The sequence below is a fragment of the Aspergillus welwitschiae genome, assembly GCF_003344945.1.
Source record: "Aspergillus welwitschiae strain CBS 139.54b unplaced genomic scaffold BDQ94scaffold_14, whole genome shotgun sequence".
NCBI classification, from domain to species: Eukaryota; Fungi; Ascomycota; class Eurotiomycetes; order Eurotiales; family Aspergillaceae; genus Aspergillus; species Aspergillus welwitschiae.
Window position 1 is genome coordinate 503,124 of NW_020798708.1, and position 24,004 is coordinate 527,127.

The 24,004-nt window shown below is 51.4% G+C and overlaps 7 protein-coding genes across 7 annotated transcripts; 5 read left to right on the plus strand and 2 right to left on the minus strand.

Moving 5' to 3' along the window:
• Positions 1–207: 207 nt before the first annotated feature.
• Positions 208–7,274, plus strand: hir3 (putative transcriptional corepressor of histone genes (Hir3)). The gene is made up of 4 exons (XM_026773125.1): positions 208–4,599; positions 4,654–4,876; positions 4,929–5,084; positions 5,141–7,274. The coding sequence occupies exons 1-4, from the start codon at positions 317–319 to the stop codon at positions 6,575–6,577; spliced, it is 6,099 nt and encodes a 2,032-aa protein (XP_026626933.1). The 5' UTR covers positions 208–316; the 3' UTR covers positions 6,578–7,274.
• BDQ94DRAFT_142891 (kinesin family protein) lies at positions 6,723–9,671 on the minus strand. The gene is made up of 7 exons (XM_026766114.1): positions 9,232–9,671; positions 8,901–9,170; positions 8,156–8,666; positions 7,982–8,109; positions 7,401–7,931; positions 7,290–7,350; positions 6,723–7,236 (listed from the first exon to the last, which is right to left on the minus strand). The coding sequence occupies exons 1-7, from the start codon at positions 9,595–9,597 to the stop codon at positions 6,902–6,904; spliced, it is 2,202 nt and encodes a 733-aa protein (XP_026626934.1). The 5' UTR covers positions 9,598–9,671; the 3' UTR covers positions 6,723–6,901.
• A 485-nt stretch (positions 9,672–10,156) lies between these two features.
• Positions 10,157–11,657, plus strand: BDQ94DRAFT_142892 (putative RTA1 domain protein). Its single transcript, XM_026766115.1, has 4 exons — positions 10,157–10,357; positions 10,417–10,516; positions 10,572–10,721; positions 10,774–11,657. The coding sequence occupies exons 1-4, from the start codon at positions 10,330–10,332 to the stop codon at positions 11,510–11,512; spliced, it is 1,017 nt and encodes a 338-aa protein (XP_026626935.1). The 5' UTR covers positions 10,157–10,329; the 3' UTR covers positions 11,513–11,657.
• A 180-nt stretch (positions 11,658–11,837) lies between these two features.
• BDQ94DRAFT_142895 (putative ubiquitin conjugating enzyme (UbcB)) lies at positions 11,838–13,004 on the plus strand. The gene is made up of 3 exons (XM_026766116.1): positions 11,838–12,069; positions 12,162–12,278; positions 12,355–13,004. Exons 1-3 carry the CDS (start codon positions 12,043–12,045, stop codon positions 12,670–12,672), a joined length of 462 nt encoding a protein of 153 aa, XP_026626936.1. The 5' UTR covers positions 11,838–12,042; the 3' UTR covers positions 12,673–13,004.
• Positions 13,005–13,348: 344 nt separating this feature from the next.
• On the plus strand, positions 13,349–15,606 carry BDQ94DRAFT_178429 (cytochrome P450; the record flags this gene model as incomplete). Its single annotated transcript, XM_026773126.1, has 5 exons — positions 13,349–13,657; positions 13,745–13,985; positions 14,040–14,158; positions 14,215–14,997; positions 15,069–15,606. 5 exons carry the CDS (start codon positions 13,349–13,351, stop codon positions 15,162–15,164), a joined length of 1,548 nt encoding a protein of 515 aa, XP_026626937.1. The 3' UTR covers positions 15,165–15,606.
• A 1,562-nt stretch (positions 15,607–17,168) lies between these two features.
• On the plus strand, positions 17,169–22,222 carry BDQ94DRAFT_178433 (DUF580-domain-containing protein). The gene is made up of 4 exons (XM_026773127.1): positions 17,169–20,013; positions 20,147–20,205; positions 20,432–20,778; positions 20,832–22,222. The coding sequence occupies exons 1-4, from the start codon at positions 17,672–17,674 to the stop codon at positions 22,182–22,184; spliced, it is 4,101 nt and encodes a 1,366-aa protein (XP_026626938.1). The 5' UTR covers positions 17,169–17,671; the 3' UTR covers positions 22,185–22,222.
• A 131-nt stretch (positions 22,223–22,353) lies between these two features.
• On the minus strand, positions 22,354–23,592 carry BDQ94DRAFT_169983 (extracellular serine rich protein; the record flags this gene model as incomplete). The annotated part of the gene is made up of 3 exons (XM_026771390.1): positions 22,354–23,198; positions 23,278–23,413; positions 23,503–23,592. 3 exons carry the CDS (start codon positions 23,590–23,592, stop codon positions 22,354–22,356), a joined length of 1,071 nt encoding a protein of 356 aa, XP_026626939.1.
• Positions 23,593–24,004: the final 412 nt, after the last annotated feature.

Here is a 24,004-nt window from a genome sequence, read left to right on the forward strand (position 1 = left end):
CCGCTTCCTCAGGCAGTTAACTGCTGGGTCAGGTACCCCGGTACCGCCTTTGCCTCTTTCGGTAATTCCCGCCCGCGCAACGCGTGTCTGTCACGGGCTCCTTCTCCAGTTCCATTATCGAGTCTCCAATTCTAGACTCTCCGTTCCTTCCATTCACCTTCTCAATCTCCACTCCACGGCATTACCACCTCCCAGGTTGGGCCTTCCCTCAGGTAGCCGGGGGTTGCTTGTCTTTCCTCTTGAAATGTGGTCTAGCCGGCCCGGTTTTACTACTAGTATCAGGGAGCTCGCTGCGCTCTGCCATTAAACCGGCATTATGTCCAGCTGGGCAGCTTTGAATATTGAACCGGATGAAGCTATCGAGGAAGAGGTTGATGACACCAAAGAGATTCAAATCGAGGAGGCGCTTAAGCTCTATCAAAATGCCCTGAAACTCCATTCCCAGGGTCCACAATTCTATGCACAGGCCAAAGAGGCATATGATGCTCTGTTGGACTCGGAGATATTCAAATATCCCGAGTCAATCTCTGATTACAAGAGAGTAGCCACTCAGGAATCCGAACCGCAGTATGATGACACAGTGGCGGCGGGTGCGGCTGAAGCACTCGCGGAGTTTGACATCAGTGACTCCACATCAAGCACGCTGATGCAAACCATATACCTATCGTACAAAAACCACGGACAGTATATCCTGGATGCGTTACGCGCAGCTCTGCAGGGTATCGCTGAGTCGTCTAACATTGCCGAGGATCCCCGGAGCAAAGTCAAGGAAAGAACTAGCGCCGCCTTGACATCGTTCGCAGAAGCCCTGGAACGTGACGACTCGGATCTGAACCTCTGGAGACAGAGCGCAAGACTCTGTAGTGCTTTACAAAGCTATAGACTAACACGATACTGCCTGGAGAGCGTACTAGCAGACGATGACAACCGCTTAGAGGTTCGGACAGAGCAGCTAGGGTTAGAAGAAACATTTGCTGAAGAGCGCCTGCGTGAAGTACTGCGGTCGCTGCTTGATAGGCTGTCTGTGGCTCAAGTGCCCTTGAAAAAGCCGAAAAAGGCTCTTCTCAAATTCCTACAGCGCCAGGCAGACCCGTATCCCTACCTCCCTCCTCTTCCAATAGATCTGCAAGACACAGATCCGTCAACGAACCCTCTTGCCTTACAGGCTTCTCGTCATGATATCAAACCAGCTAGCCCTACATGGGCCGCCGTTGGCAAGTCTATACTTCAAAGGCTTGCTGATGAAGACATCGGCGCCTCGGAGATTGGGCCTGGGGCTTCAGTTGGTATATCGCTGCCTACTCTCAGTCCTGAAACAAAGGCCGTAGCATCTCAACGCCGAGCCTCAAATGTACAATCTGGAGATGGCAAATCCAGCCAGCAGCAGGACGTTGTCATGTCTGAGGAGCATCAACCCACAGTGAAGTCCGAAGGACCCGATGCTGTACCAGAGCAAGTCGATGACCATTCATCCATCGATCAGCGGGCAGAGAAACAGCTCATGGAATCGCTAGAGATTCAATCAACTCAGCCCACTAATCCTGGAAGTCAGCAGGAGACTGCAAATGCAGATGAAGTTGATGTAAAGCCGTCAAGTGGCCGGAAACGGTCATCTGCCTCTGCTGTTACCGAGGACCAGGCAGACCGTATACGGGCCAAAGCCAGGAGGACCCGCCTTCGTGAAGCTACCGAGGATGTCTCGTTCCAGAGTGAAGAGGTCAATATCGACTTGAACAAATACTACGAGGATCGTCTTGAGAGTTTTACCCAAGCTGACGAATGGCTGTTCGGTACTGTGGGTACTTTGCTATCCAATCTTGATGTGACAGAGCTTGGAAGCATTGACGATCTGAGAAAACAAGTTTTCGCTACCAATGAGGGCAATGAAACTGCAAATGCCGTGGCCTGCGCCCCTGAGGACGCAGAGTACTTACTGGTCCGTGATTTGATGGATATCATCAAGTCCTGGGATGAAGCTAAGTCCCGGGTTATGCACCAGCCAGACAATCTGTCCACGCTTCAAGACATCCGGGGTATGGGGAAATCTGGTATTGCGATTTTCCTTGAGCATTCAAGGAAGTCGACCAGGAAATTAGGCATGAAACAAGCGCTCTCCGGAGAAGCTGAACTCTACATGTTCCTAAGGATAGTGAATGACGGATGGCTTTCCTTGCACGATGTCGCCCTTTGCTGGCTCAAAGCGCTACTAATGCCTGACTTTGCGAGATATGCGACGGATGACATAGTATTACAGGACGGACCTGTCATGGAGTCGGCGTATACCCTTTATCAATGGCCGGATGCTCTGAAAGAGACAGTTGTACAAGTCCTGATACATGAAGACGAGTACATCTACAGACATATGCGCGAACAAGTTGACAATCTTGAGAAAGACGTTCTGTGCATTGGATCTGAAAAACCATTCTCGTACAGCACTCAATACTTGTCAGATTTAGAGATGCTCCAAACCCTCTTCGAGCTTCACCTCGACATCTATGCGTCTATCAACAATCCAAACAGTGAGGTTGATGGTCAAACAAGACTACTGCAGCGCGATCGCTTGGCAAGATGGTGCTTGCTCGCGCGGACATCGCTCACCCACTTCCTGGATCACAGCTCTCCTAGCTCCACACGGGAAAGAATGGTGCTCCGTCACATCTGGGCATCGACGTTCCATTCAAACATGGCTGGGGATATTCAGAGGGAGCATGTCCTTCTTTGCCTCCAGGAGCTGAAATTTTTCTTGGTAGCACTCAAAAACCCAGCCATAAGCCTGGTGAACAATGCAGTGATGCCTGAGCTGTCGACCGAGGCAGTTGATCAAGAGATCTCCAAACTCAAGTCGATGGATTTCTTCATGAAAATATTTAACCCGACGTCGGATGACCCTGTTGGTCTGATTGAGACTATCGAGCCTATCCTCGAGCCTTCATCCGTCCAATTCGGCGAGGGTCTCGAAGGAGAAGAACCTGAACAACCAGCTTCTCAGCTCCTTGAAATGGCATCCTTCTTAGATCGCGGAGATGCTACTTTGAGGCTTTTCCTCTGGAAGAGACTACAGGACGCATACAAGAAGATTGATTATTCTCCTAAAGTCGTTTCCTGCTACCTCCGCAGCATCGAAATTATCATGAGGGAGCTTCGCACTCCTGCGCATCTCGAAGAGCCCGGTGAGCACCGTCAGATTACTCTGCTCAGATGGCTTAAATCACTCGACAGTATCCTAAACAAAGCTGTCACGATCGTCTTACATGAATCAGATAAGGCTTATGAGTGCTTTGACATGGAACACTTAATATCATCAATGTCTGCAGTAGCTCGTCTTACGAAGCTCCTCCACAGTTTTGCGTTGTACGAAGACTTGGTTCGCGTAGGGAAGCTGTCCGGACCGGAGGTCCGTGGAGCATTGGCGAAGTCTCTGGAGGGTCTCAAAGATAGGCTGCGCGAGATGCAAGTACGTTGCTGGATCCTGCAATATACGCTATTGAAGGATGCCATTACACAGAATCCTGAAGCTTTCGATACTCCCCTGGAAGACCGCATACATTACTTACGATCGGTGCACAATGCGCTCGGAATCCGCAGAATGTGCAGATTCTCCCATAAGCAATTTCTCAAACTGGTCAGGTCTGAGATATTCACTCTCGACGTGGAGCAGGACACCGAGTTGGATATCTGTCAAATTCTGTACGATATCTATGGTATCAAGTTGTCCCCAGTGGATGGTTCATTGAATGACCATGGATGTCCTCCCGAAAAGCTGGACCGCTCCACGGCGATCGTCATGGTGGACTTTGTTATGAGGCAGGCTAAAAAGATGAATATCAAGGACTTGTCCAAATCTGAGCTGAAATCTACTATTGACAAGATGCAGCAAGCCATCGGTACTACGAAGTCGTCGCCTCCACTATCATACAACAAGCGTATCATCACCGCCTACTTGAAGTCACCAATCAATCCTTCAGAGATTTCCCGCGCCATTCAGGGAGTGGCTGACCTCCCACTGATTCCTGTGCCTGCCGAGAGTGCAGTTATCGCTCAAAACGGTTGGTATTTCCTCTTGGGCCATGCTGCTTTGACAAAGTTCCGCTCCCAGAAGCGCCTGAACCCCGTACCCACGACGGACCTCGACGATGCCATCATATGGTTCAGACAAGATTTGGAGCACGGAACGTCAAGATGGGAGACCTGGTACCGGCTCGCCCAGACGTATGATTCGAAGCTTGAGGAAGATATTACCTGGTCTGCTGATAAGATCAATAACAATCGGATGGAGTTGGTCACCTGGCAACGCAACGCAATTCATTGCTACGCAATGGCAATTGCAACAGCTATTAAATACTCAGAGCCAACACCTGAGACACGTGCAATGCTCTCAGATCTTTTCACGGATTTTGGTATCCGTCTATACTCTTCTTCGCGAGCGCCCCTTTCAATGGGGGCCTTCAGTCTGGCTGATTTCACGCGGCATTTCAGTGGCGAGGAAGATCAGCGGATGTATGAAGGAAGGCCTTTCAGGGAGATGAAGCTTTATACTGTCTGGAATCTTGCGAGCTACTTGCTTAAGCGCGCCCTTGTCGACAAGCCCAAGAATTGGATGTATGTTACCCTGGTCCTCCGCCGGTGATCTGTTATGAGCTAACTGCAGCTTAGGACTCATTATATGCGGAGTAAATGCCTCTGGAAGATGTTCAGTTGTGATGAATCCGTCAGAGGTTCTTTTAGACGGATTGAAGTCGACGTTGTCCTGGATTCCCTACTCGATGCCATTGATGCCCTGCCGCAGCGGAAGGATTCACGCTCGGATCCAATTTTTGAGCCACATTATAAGCTGGTCTCGATCGTACACAAACTTGTGCATCGTGGGACCCTAACGGTATGCGGGTGTCTATTCTTAACTCTGTTGACTCGACTGACTTTGCTCTCAGGCTGCGGAGGGAAGCAAGACGCTCTTGGCAACACCTTGGGCTCGCAAAGTCCAGCCTCCGGAAGACCAGACGGCATGGAAGAAATACATACTCGAAGTGCTTCGGAGCCTGCAGAAAGCGGACAAATCAAACTGGCATCATCGTATGGCTGTCAGGGTACGTACACTCTCGTCTACTATGTATTGTACTGAGCAATGTCTGACTGTGCCTAGGCTGCGCATATTATGTACGATGATGACAAGGACTCTGCGGATGCAGCTGCCTCCGCAAAGAACGAGCTTACCCAACAGATCTTCACCAAAACAATGACAATACAGGTTTGGAGACCTGAGTTTGAGCGACCTGGTCGGCATTTCGTTTACACCACACGGTACGCGTACTTCTTCGTCAATCTCCTCGACCAGCTCGATGATCGAGCAAACCTTGACCAGTTGCTGCGCCGAGTGAGGAAGAAGCAGGGGGATTTCATCAACCACAGCAAGCTCTGGGAGGATGCGTGTCTTACCTATGCCAGGGTAATCAGGAGAGCTGGCCATATCAGCGAGGGCCATGAAGAGGGCGTTTTCAAGCCCATTGGTTGGGAAGAATTTGTCGCAAACACAGCTCGTTTAGAGGGCCTTGCACAATTATCCCCAGAGAGCCCATCACTTCTTGAACTTCTTCGAGATGCTATTGAGCTGAAAAAGCTCAACAACAACCTTATGAAGGTCTCGTTGCTCGAAGACCTTATTGCAGACCTCTATGCCCGACTTTACGAAGTCAACATGCCACAAGTCATCGAACAAGCGAACGAAGAAAATAAAGAGAAGATGAAAGTCGATCATCTCCTCATGGTTAGTGACGGAGCTGCTGATACTCCTACGCCTCCAACCTCAGCCCCAGCCTCTGAAGCACCTGCACCTCGCGGTCGCACAAAGGGTATTGCACGACGTGACGTCCAAAAACGAGCGGAAACGATCGTGAACCGTAAAGTGCCCCCACGTGCACCCATGGCCAAAATCCCTGCCACCACAGAAGCCGAGCAAGCCAACACTTCCGAAGCTGGTCCAACCTCCGCTCCCAAGCAGACAACCAAATCAGGGCTGTTAGGATCTACTACGGAAGATGTAGGATCAGGACAACAGAGCGATATTCCTAACAGCTTGCACGATAGCGCGGATGATGAGAGCGAACTCAGCGAAATGGACGACGAGAAACTGGCCAAGCTGACAACCGAACGCAAGCTACTGTTCCCTAACCTCGATGATCGGGGCTCCATGGATCCAGAATCAGAGCTAGCGAGCGCAGACGGGGATGGAGGTCATGAAATGGAGGGAGATACTGAGCTTGTAGAGGGCGAAGGCGAGACTATGGTCGAAGAAGCCGAAGACGCTGTCGATGGTGATGACGATGAAATGGAAGGCGAAGAAGAGAATGAGAATGAAGCTGGCGGCGACGAAGATATGGAGGGTGAAGGTGAAGGCGAAGATGAAGGGGATGGGGATCCGGAAGAGGATGAAGATGGAGAGGGAGATGGAGATGGCAATGATGTCACCGAAATGGAAGGTGTGCAGGATAACGACGAGATGGATGACGCTGAGCAGGCTGAGATCCCCGGAACAGATCAGGAAAGTGAAGCTGGATCTGAACCGGAAGCAATGGAAACCTAAGTGAAGGTTATCCACCGTGCGAGTGTGGAATCATTCGTGCTCATGTTTGACACGACCTTTTGACCTTCGAAGTATGCGTTAGGCTCTATTTTACTTGGCGTGCAACGGACAGCAGGCGTTTTGGGGGCACTTCTCCGCAAGGTTTATGTATCATAGAAATATTAATATTGAAACAAGAAAGGGGAATATTGGTATCAACTAAATAATCCACCAGAACGCCCGATACATCCTTCCCAACCGTACGCCATCAGAGCAAGTAATTATGTCCAACGAAAGTCATCCTGCCAAACGAATACAAGGAGATGGCGGTCTTTCGGTAACAGCTCAGATATCTTCCTCGGGGGCCAGATCCCATTTCCGAGTCGCCATCTTTCTTTGTCTCTTGCCAGGTGAACTAGCGGGCTGCGGTGCAGGAGAGAACATGCTATCCGCAAGCTTTAGCTGGTCCATCCGCTTGAGAGCAACCTCAATATCACTCTCGCGTCCGAAGATATTAGAGTTGCGAGAAGCTTCTAGAGTATTCTTTGACCTGGATTTCTTGGTAGGAGAGCGGCAGTTCAGTTCGCGTTCCAGGGCTGCTATCTTGCTGCGAAGCTGGTCGTTCTCAAACTCGAGGTCTTCAACCCGCTCGTCTGAGGAGGGTTTAGGGTCTTCATAAACTGAACAGGCTGTTAGTATAGTAAGAGAGAAGATGTTAGCGGGCACAACTTACTTTGGAATCCTCGTGACACGATTTCAATCTTCTTGTCGAGGTGCTCGTCGTTGAAACCAGACTGGTTTAATTAGTATATGGCGAATCAGCGTGCACTGGAATGAGACTTACTTGTTGATCCAAGGCATTTTGCCATCTCTTTCGCTCTTCTTCCATACGCTCGTCCATCTCATTCCAACATTCTTCGCGCACTTCTTGTTCGATCATGATGCATCTTTCTTCACTTGCCTTGAGTCTTAGCTCGAAATCAGTCCGGAGAATCTCTTCCTCGGCGAGTCTCACTGAGAGAGATTCATTCTCTGTGGTCAACCTCGCGATCTCCGCCAGGGCCTTCTCAAGCTCTTCGTTTGTGCCCATGCTGGGAGTATTGCGTCCACTGACAGATCCGTGACGAGATCCGAGTGTGCTGGACAAGATAGATTCGGCAATTGAGGGAGCTCTAGGCACGGCAACTTCACGAGCTAATGCCGAGTAGCGCAGTATTTGGGAAGTCGCGTTGTAATCTCCCATGGGATCGGCAGTGACAATCATAATGGCCTTCTGTGGGTGGCGGTTGAAGCCAGTAGTCTGGTTGGAAGACGGGAAAGAGTTCGAGAAAAGTAGCTCGGTGAGCTTGCATTGTCTGAATGGGACCATGGTAGCCTATTCAGGTTAGCATCAGGAATTGATAACAAGCCAGCTTCGTAGCATACCTTATTTCCATCCTGTATGTCACTCTGCATCTGAAGACATTGGCCAAGGTACATCAAGCTCTCGTTAATCTTGCCGGCCTCTGCCAGGGTCGAACCAGCCGTTTTAGCAGTCCGCGCGCGCTCAGAACCTGTTCATGTTAGCTTCACCACGGCAAGCGAAGAGTCAATACTAACCAGCAAGATCTGCCACCGTGAGCGTGTTGCCTATCCAAGTTTCTTCACCAGTTCTCTTGTTTCGCATTCTTCTCTTGACTTCCAAACAGAAGAAACCATGACTACGGGAACTGACGCTGTTGGCTCCGGTTCCAGTGACCTTGCGCTCAGTAAGGCCGACTTCGAGGACCGACAAAGCCTCCTCGTAGGTGCTGCATGCTATCTTGCGCAGTCCCGCAACAACCTTGCGGTCAGGGGAGCCTTCCGTTGGCTTGAAAAACAAGGCTCTGCGTCTGTCCTTCTGAGAATTTCCCCCCTGACGGGACATCGTACTTCCTTGGCCCGGTACTATAGCGGGTGACAGTAGATCGAAGATGCGATCGTTGTAAACTTCGTACATCGACACTAGGACGACATATTCGGAATTAGGGTTCAGCTCCATGGTGAGATGGCTGACATCGGGCGAGCGAAGCAGGCCGTTGGGACGTTGGGGCATATTGCGACGGGGGAATATAAGGGCAGGTGTCGGTTCCTTTGCCGGTTGAGACAATATGTTAGCATGAGCGGAACTATTAAGACTCAAGTGGGTGCACGGGTCGTGCTTCATCTTTTCTCTCAATCTAGGATGCATGTTGAGAAGGTTGATGTAGCATGTTCTCGAGAGGGATTCGCTGTATATTTTTGGATAGGGACCAATACGGGCAGTGGCCAGAGGGGAAAACCGCGTGGTGCCTTGCAACGGTGTCTTGGGGGGAGGGCGCCATACCGTCATAGGGGTAGCTCTTCCAGTGCTCATTGGCGTCTGGGCTCTCGAGTTTCTTCCACGTTCGGCAGGGTCACCATACACAGCCTCGAGGAATGTTTGCGCCGTGAACATTTGGGCTTCGGAACCGTCTGACGCGGCCACAGTTGACAGGAGAAGAGGGCTGATGGAATTGTCGGCTGGCCTGATAGTAGAGGCCAAAGAATTGAAGATAAGGTCAAGGCTCATCTGGGTAATTCCTCGCTGCGACTTTGAACCTAGGATTGTATGGCTCTGGAAGTTGTCACTGTCAGTACGTGTTCACGTTCACTTATGGGGGTACGGTAGAACGGACCTTTCCGCTACCTGTTACTCCCAACGTCGCAATAAGGCCATCCCTGCCTTCAACCAATACCCCCCTAACCAGGGAGTCCAGCTCGGTGCCATGGAAGACGTCTAGCTGGGACGCGGACTCTTCGAACACCTTGGTGAAACCGAACCTTTCAACGGCACGCTTTCTAGCATCGGATGGGGGTTGCAGGGTGATATGAGTAGGAAATGCAGCTGCCGTCTCCTGGCCATCTTCAGCAGTGACCTTTGGCTCTGGAGTCTCGATAGTCAAGCATCGTTCGGCGTGTTCCTCCAAATGCTGCGGCATAGGTGGCCGCAGGCGGAGGTACACCTGGAATAGAGATGCGGGGGAGGACTTTGTCGAGCTCATGGTGGTAAGCAGTCCACGTTGTCTGTTCACATTCGATTGAACAGAGTGGAGTAACTGCGAGATGTCGTGCGTCTTTGGGCGATATGAGGTCCAGATCGAAGCACCATCGAAGCTGGAGAAGGCGATACTTTCCCCAGGCCAGCAATCACGTTATGTTGACTTTGCCCTTTTGGGTTGGTGTCATGTTGTCCTGACAACTGGTGGCGCATGATGTAAGCTCGTATTTGTATGCCTGCAGATTCAGGCGGGAATTAGAGTTTCTAGTGCGAGTTACGGGCCTTAGTGCCTGAATGCGCCCGGCTCAGCCTTGCTCGTATTCGCTACTCTTGGCGCTTGTTGTAGTCCAGCAATCTCATGAGCCAGCTGGTTACTTGGGTTTGGGAGTTACTGCCATGTGACGTGCCATCATCTTTGTGCGATGCCACATTCTGGTACTCAGCCATCGCATGTGGAGCCGCGTAGGGCATTGAGGGTCTTGGTTGCAGTAACCAAAAGTCAATAAGGTTGAGGCGATGCTTTCTCCCAAGCTCATGGCTCGGATCAGGCACTAACCCAAAATGGTGTGCTCGTTTTCGCTTGTTCTTCGCAGTCAGCGGCTGAAGATGTTAAGGCAGTATATATACAGGGGAGATTTCGAAGATGAAGCAAAAGGCGTGTGCTATCACAACTATCTAGTTTTCCTATCAGAACTTGCTTTTGAGTCCCAGTGTCACATATTCAGGACGGTACACGATGATGCTTGACAAAAGATCCCCATATCGTATGGAACCCCTTCCCGCCAAGCCTTCACATTCTATAGTATACACTAACGCCAACAAGAGGAGGGAAGCCTCTGGTACTATGCGCCCAGCCAAGGAGCACCCATTTCTTTTGCAATAATGTTCGCTGTCTCTGGAATGGTACACATTTACCAGTGTTGGTATGTATTCTCACACAAGTGCTATGCACCATGCAGTTCCTAACGATGATAACAGCCAATACAAGTCATGGAAAGTGACTGGACTCCTGCCCTGGTCTGCTCTTCTCTTCACAGCTGGGTTCATAACGCGTACTATCGGCGCCTTTGGACAGTGGGGGAATGTGGGTATCTACATTGCAAGCACCGTTCTCTTGCTGGCTGCACCGTGAGTGCTTGTTGATGCGAATTGACCATGAATGTCACTGACTAGCGTGCAGACCCGTCTATGAGGGCGCCAACTACTTCACTCTGGGCCGCATCCTTTACTACATCCCATATCATTCGCCAATTCATCCTGGGCGCGTTTTTACCACTTTTGTGGCGGTTGGTGTGGTGATCGAAGCTATCACCGGCAATGGGGCTGCGCTAGTTGCCAATTCCGAGGCGACTGAGGGTAAAAGGAAGACGGGAGAGGGACTGCTCAAAGCAGCTCTGATCTTGCAACTTGTGTTGATGGCAGTATTTGTGGCCTTGGCTGCCAGATTCCACTACAACTGTTCTCGTGGCGGCGTCTTGAACCACAAGATCAAGCGGGCCTTGTACGTGCTGTATTGCAGTTGTACCCTCATCACTGTGCGCACGATCTATCGGACAGTGGAATATTTCAGCGCTGCGAGCCTCAATGTCTATAGTGGCAACCAGATCAGCCCGATTCTCAAGGATGAATGGTTTTTCTGGGTTTTTGAGGCTGTTGTCATGTACCTCAACACCATCTTGCTGAATGTCTGCCATCCGATGCAATGGCTTCCACGCTCCAACAAGATATATCTCGCCACGGATGGCGTTACCGAAATCGAAGGGCCTGGTTACGACGATCACCGACCAGTCATCCTGACCCTTATTGATCCCTTCGACATAGTTGGCCTGATCAAGAACAAAGGTAGACAAGAGAAGTATTGGGAAGCCGGGCCAGTCAGCAAACTTAACAAGGATACGCCTGGATCGTTTGCCGTGTAGCTGAGAGCGGGTTGGAATATATGTACTTAGTTATCCTTGAGCCAGGTCTGAGTGTGACGGCGTTTCGGTTATATAGTATAGAATATTTGTCGTGATTATGATGTTTATAGAATATTTCTTATTCAGCTCTGTTGAAGTATCACATTTCCATCTGAATGATCCGTAACAGTAAGTAAAGTAAGTGGAAGGAAGGGAATCGACGCTGACGTCTTCCACTGCGACCAGCCGATCCTCCGCCCCGCCTGACCCGCCCCGCTAATCAATTGCCAAAGAGCTTCGGGGTTTCCCGACCAGCGCAGCTCCCTCTTCCATCTGCACTTGCTCCGCCACGATTCATTTGTCCTGTCACTAATAGTCAGCTTTAGAGGGATTTAGGACACATTAACTCTACAGTTGGTGTTTGGGTTTCTTCACGTCTCGCAACAACCCCTCTCCGCCGCCGTCTTGACTGTGTCCCCTTAACATCCTACCCCGCTCTCCTTTCCACACCGACAAACACTCCAAGGTTCTAAGGCAAACATATACACATCATGGGAAGCCAAAAACGGATAGCTAAGGTGAGTAGAACTGATACTCTCCCCTTCGTAATCTGCGCCACACCCTCCGGATTGGAAAACAAGAGTACAATTGACTAACAAATGACTCACAGGAGCTCGCCGAGCTTGTCGAATCTCCCCCGGAGGGCATCGTGGTAAAGCTGGCCGACGAATCCAACCTTTACGCATGGAACGTATACATGGACGGACCTGAGGGATCTCCTTACCAGGTGAGACTTTCCTACCTGTCTCCGACCCTAAACGAAATAATGAACCCTCACTAACACGCAACTCTGTCGTACGTAGAACGGCAAATTCCAACTTAATCTGTCCCTCCCCACCGAATACCCCTTCAAACCCCCTACCGTCTCCTTCAAAACGAAGATCTACCATCCCAATGTGACCAACGATGACAAGGGAAGCATGTGCCTGGGCATGCTTCGGGCCGACGAATGGAAGCCTAGTTCCAAGATTTTGGCAGTGCTGCAGTTCGCGCGTCAGTTGCTCGCAGAACCGATGCCCGATGATGCCGTCGAGGGACGGATCGCAGAGCAGTTTAAAAATGACCACAATCGGTACGAGGAGGTTGCGAAGGAGTGGACACGCAAGTATGCCACTCTTTAGTGAGATGATGACTGCTACTGCTACCGCTGGTGCTTGCGGGCCGGTACAGCAGGTAGACAGATACTTTCGGGGGAGCCTGCGTGTTGAGAGTGATACAAGATGACGGGAGATATACACTGAAGAGGGACTAAAAAGACATGAATGTTTCGGCTTGGCTAGATATATACGATATGAACATGTTTGAGCATCACGACTGCATGGGATGAATTATTGTTAGCATTGTTTGCTTGTGGAATAAAGGACATGAAATCATAATAGATACTATATGCATTTGGTGAGACTATTATATATGGGCGCTTACACCTTATCGGCATCTTTAGCACTTCCGGGTGAATCTAATGCAAAGCCAACTCTGCATATGCTGGTGTATCCCCCTTACTCTCTCGACACTGACTTCCCCGCAGACCGCAGATTAATGCAATCTTAATACCCTATAACACGTGTATAACCCAACCAATTCATCCCAAGACCTAGAAACCTCAATTATGATGAACAGCCCGCCCTCGGCAATCCATTCCAAGCAGCGGGACTCATTCCGCTCTTATGCGGGGATCCGAGTACCTAAATGGTATTACACCTACATCAGCTTACCATCACAACTCTCCCATTATCTGAGCATCAAATACTCAGAGCCACTCACTCATACTAGCACATCTCTCAAGCCATAATCATCACCATGGCCCTCCTCACCACCACACTCACCTACCTCTCCCAACACATCCCCTCCATCCTCTTCACCATCCTCATCATCCACCTCACACGAAACTACTTCACGCCCGGGTTATCGCGCATCCCAGGCCCGTTTTTCGCCAAGATTACCAATCTCTGGCGCTTCGTCGACGTAGCGCGGGGCAGAGCGGAGGCAACACATTATCAGCTGCACCAAAAACATGGCGAGTATGTGCGACTAGGACCGAATGTCGTTAGTGTTTGGAATGTGGAGGCGTTGAAGGTGATTTATGGGATTAAGAGGGGGTATAAGAAGGTATTATCGTTATTCTCCTATCTCCGAAACCCAGGCAGTACGTATTATGTTTGTTTTACCATGCTAACGAAGTTCATGTGTACATAGACCGCATTCTATCGTGTCCAGCAACAACTTGTAAAGGGAAAGCCGACCAGAACGCTGTTTACGACCCTTGATGAGGACCTTCATGCTAAGATTAAACGACCCGTGTCGGCGGCGTATTCAATGAGTACAGTTACCGAGTTCGAGCCGTTTGTGGATAGTACGACGCAGACGTTGTTTGCGCGGTTGGATGAGTTTTCGGAGAAGGGGTGTGTGTTTGATATTTCGACATGGCTCCAATACTGTAAGGCATATGCTTTTTGATCCCTAGGAGGAGGATGTAAGCTGATGCGGGTAGATGCGTTCGACGTCATTGGCGAGATGACGTTCAGCAAACAACTAGGGTTTTTGCGAGAAGGTCGCGATGTTGAGGGGATCATGGAATCGTTGGAGAAGATGTTCGATTATGCGGGAAAGGTGAGGTGCATGCGAACAGTCTGTGTCTCCTATTCTGACAGGTCATTCGTGCGTAGATTGGTCAGATGCCCTGGCTAGATTATGTCTTGATCAAGAACCCTCTCCGGCAGCTTATTCGGGGCGGTTCTACTGGAGCTGTTGCTCGTTTCGCCCGTGATCGCTTGCATGAACGGCTGTCTCAGGGTGGTAGTAAACGAGATGATATTCATGAACGCCAGAAGGACTTCTTGACCCGCTTCCTGGAGGCGAAATCAATTCACCCTGACGTGGTCGACGACGCCCAGGTGTTTTCCTATACAACCAGCAATGTGAATGCAGGCTCCGATACTACCGCAATCTCCCTCCGAGCGATTCTGTACTATACGTTGAAGAATCCCAGGGTATTCAGCAAGCTGCAGGACGAACTACATGGCGCCCTTCAGACCGGAAAAGTTACCGTTCCTGTATCGTGGAAACAAAGTCAGGAGCTCCCGTATCTCGACGCAGTCATCAAGGAGGCTCTCCGCCTCCATCCAGCCGTAGGACTCCTCTTGGAAAGGGTAGTCCCCGCAGAAGGCCTCCAATTGCCAAACGGCCCCTTCCTTCCCGCCGGAACTGTAGTTGGTGTCAATCCGTGGATTATCCACCGCCACGCTATTTTTGGCAAGGAAGTTGACAGGTTCGTCCCTGAGCGTTGGCTGCGGGGTAACGATGAATCGGAAGCAGAGTTTCAGATGCGAAGGCAGAATATGCTAGGGGCGACGCTGACGTTTGGGGCCGGCCCCCGAACCTGCATTGGGAAGAACATCAGTCTGTTGGAGATATATAAGCTGATACCATCGTTGCTCTTGGCATACAAGGTATGTGCACTGCCATTTTTGTTGCTTATCCTGGTAATTTGCGATCTCTGGTTAACGGGTGGCTGTTACAGATTGAATTGAGTGAGCCGGAAGCTGAGTGGGAGGTGGTCAATGCATGGTTCGTACGACAGAAAGGGATGAACGTGAAAGTGACGCGAGTGGCATAGCATGGAGTACACAGTAATCTGTCAGATGAAACTGCGAGGACAAATGACTTTTTGTCCGGGATAAGATCCTGCGCTGGATCCTGCATGCAAGGCGTTCTCAGGATGTCCGACGGTTAAGCCCACTGGTAATCTTAATAGAAGGGGAACTTGGCATCATCCCTTTTGGCTGCCACAAAGCGGCACTATGGTCAAAAGCCGAAATGAACAAGCAAGAGCAATCGAATGTACCGCCCTCTGAGACCCCGACTATCTACTATACTTCCTGTGCGAGAACACGTTCGTCATAGCCATGACGCGCAGGAGACCCACCAGCTGGTGGCATTATCCCAATAGGGACGCACTAGGAATTGCGGTGCTGATTTCCGATAAGGGATCATCAAGCGCATCCTTGGGCTCCGTCCGTATTAATAGAATCAACTTCGCTTTCGCACGTCGCTCCATATAAGGGCGAGGCGGCGGAGCTGAAGTGCATCGGATTACCGGGACAGCGCAATCTCTCAAAGGATGCTATCTAGCTTTAGAGTTTCTGACAGTCCAAATTTTGGTGAACTAAGTTAAGCCATGCATGCGAGACATCCACCCCGACGACTCATATCATAAGGATGAATCCCAATCTGCAGATGATAAGCGATACATCAGATATGACCCGAATGATTCGACAGTGGCCAATGGCACCAAAGCTGGTTGCCTTTCGGTAGTAGAGGATAAAGTGAAGCGATATTATCCATGGTGCCTTGAAGCATCAAACTTAATCAAATTGGGTTTAGGGAAAAGTTCCTGAAGCAGTAGGAAGTGGTGGGGCACGGCAGCATCACGGGACGATCGATCCCCGCTAGAATCATGTGACGGAGGGAAGGAACGCTTACTACGGAGTAGTTCTGCTCAAGCACACTAAGCGATGGCGTTTAATAATCATGGTGCTTGACTTTGGATTGGGGGAAGATCGGAAAGATAGCCATCCGGTCTTAGTTCGGAAGGGAAAACAAACATGGGTGGGCCTCAAACCAGAGAGCGCCAGAAGGGATAAAACAGTCTGTCGACGACAGACTATCAAAAAGGGCAAGCAGCTGTCGAGCGAATCGAACCTTGGCGCTTCGGCGGGTGGGACCCGACTAGGGGCAGCTGAAACCGACTCCGCCCGGTACGCCCGTATTGTGTCAAACCGGTTTTTCGCTTTCCGTACCAAGGAAGTTGCCCAACGCTCGTCGTCATGATGCCCACCACTGGGAACCACCTGCTGGGGTTATTTGGCAGTTGGTAAATGAGCATCTTCAACTGTTATGCCATCCAGACAACCTGTTTGGACGATCGCTCCTTCATCCAACGGTAGATATGCAATGCATCCAGCCGGTCTCCAGACGGGTCGGGGCGGACCCTCCCAACTGCGAGGGATGTGGTTGGCGCAGCGTGACACTGAGAGATGATGTCCAGCGTCTCCCCATACATAACGTCACCGCGGATGCAGCTTCTATGGAGAACCATGTACGTAGGAGTGACCTATCACGGTCGAAAAGTACTATGCAACAAGGCGACGGAATAGGCACCTCGTAGATGATAGACGGATGGATAGTTGATGAAACTGAGAACTCCGCGGACTGCGTGACTTCTTCGAGGTGTGCGAAAGATCGCCCCTGCAACCCTTGTGTAACCCGTCTCGAGGTGAAGAGAAACGCAAAGCCATTGTGAAGTCTACAGGATGCATTGGCGTACTTTTTCTACATGGCACCATAATCCCGAGGTCCTCCGCAAGTGCCTTGTCTGATTGCACTAGATATGAAAAGAATCATCAACCTCAAACGCCGTTGGTGAGACTGATCTCATCCTGGCGTCAGACTGAAACCCATCGTGTACCAAGGTAAAAAAACAAACCAGTTGTAAGAAGAATACGGTACCTGAAATTAGCTGTGAAATTAGCACGGCAAGACTTTTAGCTTACCGGACAGGGTCCGTAATAAGCGGATGGATTTTAATTTTCAACTTCACGACTTCGCTGGAAATCGTACGCGCTAGACTCGATCGAGGCCCGCAGCGATTTTCCCCTTTTCCCTTTCGGCTCTCGCTTTTTATTCTTCGTCGTCGTCGTCCTTCTCCTCTTTTTCTGACTCTTCTCTCGCTCTTGTTTCGTCGTGAGATGAAGTCTCGGATTGACCCTCTGGCAGGTTCGTGAGACTTGGTTGATGGACTGCTGCATCGCGCGCTGCCGGGGCGACTATTAACTTGGCCTGCACATTTCTTTTCCATCCGCTCGTTTCACTTCGCGCCTGACGGGGCAGCTCGACCGCTTGACCGGTCTCTTCACTCGTTCACCACTGCCCTGCAGTCTTACTCTACGCGCTTAACTTTCTCGTTTCTTTTTCCTCCTCTTCAACTCGCCTCCCCTTGCCTCTTAACCCATCCTTATCAACTATCGCCATCCGCCCCCCTGAAATCAGTCCTCGACTGCGTCTTTCCATTCTACACTCACCAACCAATGTCCAGCGGGAACTGGGATCTATCATCTCGTGGCCATGGTCACAGGAAATGGAGACTTTCGATATCCGCCCCTTGCAGGCGCGCATGATATCCCCAGCCGACGCAGGATCCCGAACCCTCCCCGCCTAGATCCGTTGAGACTCAATCCTCCCTTTCCACGCCCCTCGACCGCCGACGGCGTTCGCCCTCCCCCTTCTCAGCGCCCTCCCGTGCCTTCCCCGCGACTGCACCCTGCAAAGGCGGCTGCTGCTGATCCATCATGGCGCTCCCCATCGCCTCAACCCAGAGATGACGACTATTTCGTCCCCCGCACGCCCGCCCTCCGTACGCCAACATACCCGGTGTCACCCAATCCTCGGCCGGGATATCCTCCGAGAGAGATTGAATTCGATCGCCCACCGCCCCGGAAGCTTCCGCCAGGCGCGCCAGGGTTGCGCATTTCCATGTCTACCTCCAAATTGCACAGTCGACGCCAGCGACCTCCTCGGTCACGAGAACGGTATCCAGATGATGCGTATGGGTTGGCATTGCCTCGCGTCGTGCCTCCGGGGAGCTATGCAGACACACATGGAGAGGATGCACTGCGATCTAGTGTTAACTCGGCCATGACGTCGCGATCCAGCATCGAGCAAGCCAGCGGAACTGAGCGCAGTAGTGTTCTCACAAAGAGTAGCTCGATTACCGACTTGTCTCCTGACACGCCCGATGGACCATGCGAAAAAGATGGGGGCATGAGTGTGGAGGATGCCATTTCCATGTACCTCGACGGATTTAGCGATGTCACGGAAGAACCTGGATCACCAGATATATACGACGATGAGAAAGTAAGGCCATGGAGTCCATGTCCGCCCACGGAATATACGCTCGATGATGGCCATACTTCCGATGAGCATTCGCCCGATCTGGATCCCACTGAGGATCTTCCGCCTGTACCACCGCTCCCTGAGCTGAGTGCCCCTGTACGAGGGCCACTAAGCGATCGCCATGAGGAAGAGGAAGTCCCACATGAAGAGCCAACCGTTGAAGCACCATTAAAATCACCCGGCGTCGAGCGTCAAGAAAGAAAGGTCGTGCTGCCCGGAGTGGTGCCTCCGCCCCTGCTTTTGGGAACGGACTCGCGCGATCGCTACGGGTTCCGAAAGGCTACCCATCATGTGACCCTGGCCCAGTACGAGGCGTGGAGCAGCTCATACTCCGATTTTGCCGCGAACCAGCGAATCAAGTGGGTGGAACTGCTCCGCCAGAATCGGCTGCCGATCACAGATCCGATCTCCTTCCCGCCAAAATCAAACAAAGTCAAAAAGTTTGTGCGCAAGGGTATTCCGTCGGAGTATCGAGGAGCCGCCTGGTTCTTCTACGCTGGCGGCTATGAGCACCTGAACCGGAATCCTGGGCTCTACGAGCAGCTTGTCCGGCAGGCCATGGATTCCCCGAGCAACGACGACAAAGAACACATTGAACGCGATTTACATCGAACGTTTCCGGATAACATCCACTTTAAACCCGAATCGGTCGAACAATACGGAGGCACCAGCGCTGGCGCTGGAAGCAGCAACCCGAAACATGAGTCCGTCACGGTTGAGACAGAGATGATCCAGTCGCTTCGCCGCGTGCTATATGCATTCGCAGTGCACAACCCCCAGATCGGGTATACGCAGTCGCTGAACTTTATCACGGGACTGCTACTCCTGTTCATGCCGGAAGAAAAGGCGTTCTGGATGCTGCACATCATCAGCTCGGTGTATCTCCCTAGCACGCACGAGATCAGCCTGGAGGGCGCTAATATCGACCTGTGGATTCTCATGGTGCTGCTCAAGGAGACGTCGCCGCATGTATACAACAAGATCGCTGGCGGGCTCGGTGGCGGCTCGCGGGCGCCCGCACTGACGGTGACGTCGCGGCTGCCGGACATCACGTTGGGGCTGACGAACTGGCTGATGTCGGTGTTCATCGGGACGTTGCCCCTGGAGACGACACTGCGGGTGTGGGATGTATTCTTCTATGAAGGATCCAAGACGTTCTTCCGCGTGTCACTGGCTATCTTCAAGTCGTGCGAGCGAGAGATCATGGCGGTGTCAGATCCAATGGAGGTGTTTCAGGTGGTGCAGACAGTGCCGAAGAAGCTGCTGGACGCCAATACGCTGATGGACGACTGTTTTGTGCGACGACACCGCGTTGGACAAGGCCGCATCGACGAGCTGCGCGCGGCGCGACGGGCAGCAGTTCGCCACGAGAACATGCGGCGGTCGCGGGCGTGGAACAAAGGCCAGATCCAGGCAGCGACGGACGAGTGGCCAGGACGATCGCGAACACCCATCCCAGGCATCGAGCGCAAGATCGGGGATTCGTGGCGACACATGCGGAACCATGCATTTCGGTAGGAGCTGAGGAGTGATGGATGGCTTTTATTGATACCCCCAAAGCAGCTTTATTGTATTTCAACCGGTCAGTCCACCGTTTACCTGGTCCGGACTATCTATTTGTACTCTGCGACCTCTTAATCTTAATAGACTCGCGGGTTTCAGGGCGCAGGCCGGAGGGACTGACGACATGCCTGACGATGTTACATGTACATACTGCATATTAGCTTAGATATATGAGTGGCATTGATTCACATTTATATTTCCTCTTTCCTATTATTTACACTACGAATCTAGAGTGACGTTAGGGGAGAGGAATTAAGTTTGGGGATCCGTGGGAAGCCAACACAGCGGCCGGTCGATCCCGCCTCGATGACGCGCTCGAGCTGCAGTGTAACCTATGCTGCCCGGTTGCGACTTGCACTTTCACTCCAGATAATGATGTGTTTTTCACCTCTGATTCTCTCCTCTTCTGCATCCAACAGCACGCAGTCATGAGTGGCCAGGCATCCAGCTATTACAACACCAACCAGAGCTTTGGCGATCAGCCTCAGCCGCCGCCGCAGCAACAACAACAACAATATGCGTACTACAACTACGACCAAGCTCCCCAGCCAGCACCAAACCAACACAATGGTGGTGATTATCGAGGACCTGAACCGAAACCTCCTCAGGGACCTCCTCAGGGGCCCCCGCCAACCTACAACCAAGCTGTGTATGGGTTTGATGAAGCTTTCCAAGTCGAACGGCCCAAGTACAATGACATCTGGGCGGGACTCTTGGTAGGTATCCCTGTGTTTCCACATATGAAAGGTCAATACTAAACCTCTGGCAGTTCATTGCCGTCTTCCTCGGCTACGTTGCAGTGTCTGGCGTGACCATCCATCGCTATGCGAAATACAAAGGCTTCAGCGGCGGCGGCATCTACGATGCGAGCAACGACTTCTCCCTCAACACAAACACTCTCGTGCTCTTCATATTCGTCCTCTGTGTGGCCCTCGCCTTCTCATATGCCTACTTTCTCGGTGCGCGATACTTCTCCAAGCTCTTCATCTGGGTCACGGGCATCTTGAACATCGTCTTCGCTCTCGCCACTGGCATCTACTACATCGTTCGGGGGCAATACGGCGGTGGCATAGTCTTCCTCATTTTCGGCGTCTTCGCCATCGTCTGCTTCATCAGCTGGATCCCCCGCATCCCGTTCACAGCCTACATGATGGAGGTCTCCATCGACGTCTCGCGCCAATACGGCCATATGTTCCTGGTCAGCACCATCGGTGGCCTAGTCGCCGTCGCCTTCGCCGCCTGGTTCTCCGTCACGCTCGTCTCGATCTACGTTGCCTACGAGCCCGACAGCACCGGCGTCAACCCGGCCTGCCCCAATGGCTCCGGCGGCTGCAGCACCGCCCGAGTCATCGGCCTAGTCGTCTACGTCACCTTCGCCATGTACTGGTTCAGCGAATGGCTCAAGAACACCGTACACACCACCATCGCCGGCGTCTACGGCTCCTGGTACTTCTTCGCCAACTCGCCGCAGGGCATGCCACACGGTGCCACGCGCGGCGCCTTCCGTCGCGCCACCACCTACTCCTTCGGCAGCATCAGCTTCGGTTCGCTCATCCTCGCCTTGATTCAAATGCTCCGGCAGGCGTGCTCCATCGCGCAGCAGCAGGAAGCTTCCCAGGGCAGTCTCATCGGTAGCATTGGGTTCTGGGTCCTGGGCTGTTTCATCTCCTTGCTCGATTGGCTCGTCACGTTCTTCAATCGCTACGCGTTCTGCCATATCGCCCTGTACGGGAAAGCATATATCCCCTCTGCCAAGGATACGTGGAAAATGATGAAGGACCGTGGCGTGGACGCCCTGGTTAATGATTGTCTGGTGGGTCCGGTGTTGACGATGGGGTCCGTGTTCGTCTCGTATGTGTGCGCGCTGCTGGCGTATTTGTATCTCCAGTTCACGAACCCTGGGTATAATCAGGGCGGGGATTTCACGGCAGTCATTATGGCATTTGCGTTTGTGATTGGGTTGCAGATTTGTCAGATCTTTATGACGCCTGTGAGTAGTGGCATTGAAACTATCTTTGCTGCTATGGCGTGGGATCCGCAGGTTTTGGTGCATGATCATTCCGAGATGTATTATCGGTTGGTGCAGTTGTATCCGAAGGTGCAGCAGGCCATCCATGCTTGATAGATACCATTATAGTTACCAGATGAGTATTGTTAACAGTATCAGATTCGATTCAGATATAATGACAGACTACAGTAAACTACACTAATCATACTACATATCATACTCATGACATAAAACCATTCTTCCCCTCCCCTATCCCCAACAAGGATAGAATATTATAGAAGGATCAAAGAACCAAAACCACAACCCCCACAACCCCCATCCCAACCGCCATCAACACTCCCCCAATCCCTCCACTCCTCAAACTACTCGCACTCCCCTCAAACAACGCCCCAGTACCATCACTACCATTAGTCCCTCCAATCCGACTCGCATCAACCCCACTAGGCATCGACATCACCACCGACGACGACGACACCACCGCACCAGATGTCTCTGCCGCCTGCGTCCCAAACAACCTCGCTGAGGTGCCGGTAGCAGTCGCACTCTCCATCCTCAACTCCGATGCATGCGCATCGCCAGTAGCAGTTGGATGCTCACACGCACAGTCTGTCACTGTCTCCGTGTAGAACTTGTATACTACATTCGGGTTGGTTGCGTCCGTCATGTGCACGCCGTGGTGCTCGGTTATGGTGGCGGGTGCGTCTTGTCGCGCTTCTTCGGTTTTAGTCTCCGTCTTGGTTTTGGTGGTTGCTTCGATGCGGTCTTCGTCATCTGATGATGAGTCTTGGTCTTGAGTGGTGGTGGTGGTTGTGTCGGTGTCTGTTGTGGGTGAGTCGGGGGATGGTTCGGTGTTAGGGTCAGGGGAGGGTGGTGCGTATGCGCGCTTCGAGGCCTTCTTGTCGTTCTGGTTCTGGTTGATGGAGTGTTTGGATGAGGATATGTTGCCATTGCCATTGCCGTTGCCATTGCCGTTGCCGTTTCCATTACCATTGCCAATGCCATTTCCATTGCTATCCGAGCCCGAGTTGGAGCTGGTTGTATCAACCCGCATCATAGGACTACTTCCCTTTCGAGCGTCGATGGGGACGTCGGTGTCGCTGCATACGTAGTCGGGGATGTTATGTAGTGCTATCGTTATCCCTCATCAGCACGGTCCTCCTTTTCTGGTATAGAACAATAGAGGGGGTAATGATAACGGGTTACGTACAAACACCTTCACTGGCACAACTCTCCAAAGTATCACGATCCAGTGAGGACGGATCAAATGGGGCGTTGCAGAAGCAGTCTAGTGCTGAAGGGGAGGTGCATTCTGCGCTGCGGGGGTAGGTTTCTGCGATGGAGGACTGCTCTCGTTTGTTAGTCCATTCATTTATTGATCTATTCCAGTAGTTTGGTTTGGTTTCTTGTATGTAAATGGGTAGGGGACACGAACAGCACATTGCAAATAACCCAAGTCGCCGTTGGTAGTGGTGGATGTAGCTGCAGCGAGGGAGAGGGTTGATAAGACGAGGAGGGTATGCATCTTGATTTCTTATTTCTTTTCTTGGTGTTGAGTTTGTCGTTGATTGTTGGGATAGGTGATTTGAGGGAGAAATGAGGTGCTGTGTCTCATACTCTATATATATCTAAGACACCACTAGTGATAGAGTATTAATTATCAAGTAGTATAAGGGTGGCAACATCCCTTGAATTCCAGTCCTGAGGCAATGATATCGGGATTATTGTGTCGATGATCGATGGAGTGGCGGAAGGTTTTGTGTGGAATGTGAGCTGGGTATGTATGAATGTATCATGTTGATTTGCTACACGGTACTGGAGGGAAGAGGTATGTTTCGATTACTCAGGTTTGTTGGTTCGTGTTGTTATTATTTACTTCATATATGTTGTATGATTTTGATTTGAAGGGGAGAAGTCTGGGATTGGGATTATAGGTT

Excerpts from the sequence above, each read along its gene's own strand:
- hir3 (XM_026773125.1), top strand. The coding sequence starts at position 317 with ATGTCCAGCTGGGCAGCTTTGAATATTGAACCGGATGAAGCTATCGAG. Across the intron at positions 4,600-4,653 it reads GACAAGCCCAAGAATTGGAT|GACTCATTATATGCGGAGTA; the intron begins GTATGTTACCCT and ends ACTGCAGCTTAG. Across the intron at positions 5,085-5,140 it reads ATCATCGTATGGCTGTCAGG|GCTGCGCATATTATGTACGA; the intron begins GTACGTACACTC and ends GACTGTGCCTAG.
- BDQ94DRAFT_142891 (XM_026766114.1), bottom strand. The coding sequence starts at position 9,597 with ATGAGCTCGACAAAGTCCTCCCCCGCATCTCTATTCCAGGTGTACCTC. Across the intron at positions 8,667-8,900 it reads GAAGAGCTACCCCTATGACG|GAACCGACACCTGCCCTTAT; the intron begins GTATGGCGCCCT and ends CAACCGGCAAAG. Across the intron at positions 7,237-7,289 it reads CGTGTCACGAGGATTCCAAA|TTTATGAAGACCCTAAACCC; the intron begins GTAAGTTGTGCC and ends CAGCCTGTTCAG.
- BDQ94DRAFT_142895 (XM_026766116.1), top strand. The coding sequence starts at position 12,043 with ATGGGAAGCCAAAAACGGATAGCTAAG. Across the intron at positions 12,070-12,161 it reads GCCAAAAACGGATAGCTAAG|GAGCTCGCCGAGCTTGTCGA; the intron begins GTGAGTAGAACT and ends AATGACTCACAG. Across the intron at positions 12,279-12,354 it reads CTGAGGGATCTCCTTACCAG|AACGGCAAATTCCAACTTAA; the intron begins GTGAGACTTTCC and ends TGTCGTACGTAG.
- BDQ94DRAFT_178433 (XM_026773127.1), top strand. The coding sequence starts at position 17,672 with ATGGTCACAGGAAATGGAGACTTTCGATATCCGCCCCTTGCAGGCGCG. Across the intron at positions 20,206-20,431 it reads CATGCCTGACGATGTTACAT|ATAATGATGTGTTTTTCACC; the intron begins GTACATACTGCA and ends CTTTCACTCCAG. Across the intron at positions 20,779-20,831 it reads ACATCTGGGCGGGACTCTTG|TTCATTGCCGTCTTCCTCGG; the intron begins GTAGGTATCCCT and ends AACCTCTGGCAG.
- BDQ94DRAFT_142892 (XM_026766115.1), top strand. The coding sequence starts at position 10,330 with ATGATGCTTGACAAAAGATCCCCATATC. Across the intron at positions 10,358-10,416 it reads TGACAAAAGATCCCCATATC|AGGAGGGAAGCCTCTGGTAC; the intron begins GTATGGAACCCC and ends AACGCCAACAAG. Across the intron at positions 10,517-10,571 it reads GTACACATTTACCAGTGTTG|CCAATACAAGTCATGGAAAG; the intron begins GTATGTATTCTC and ends CGATGATAACAG.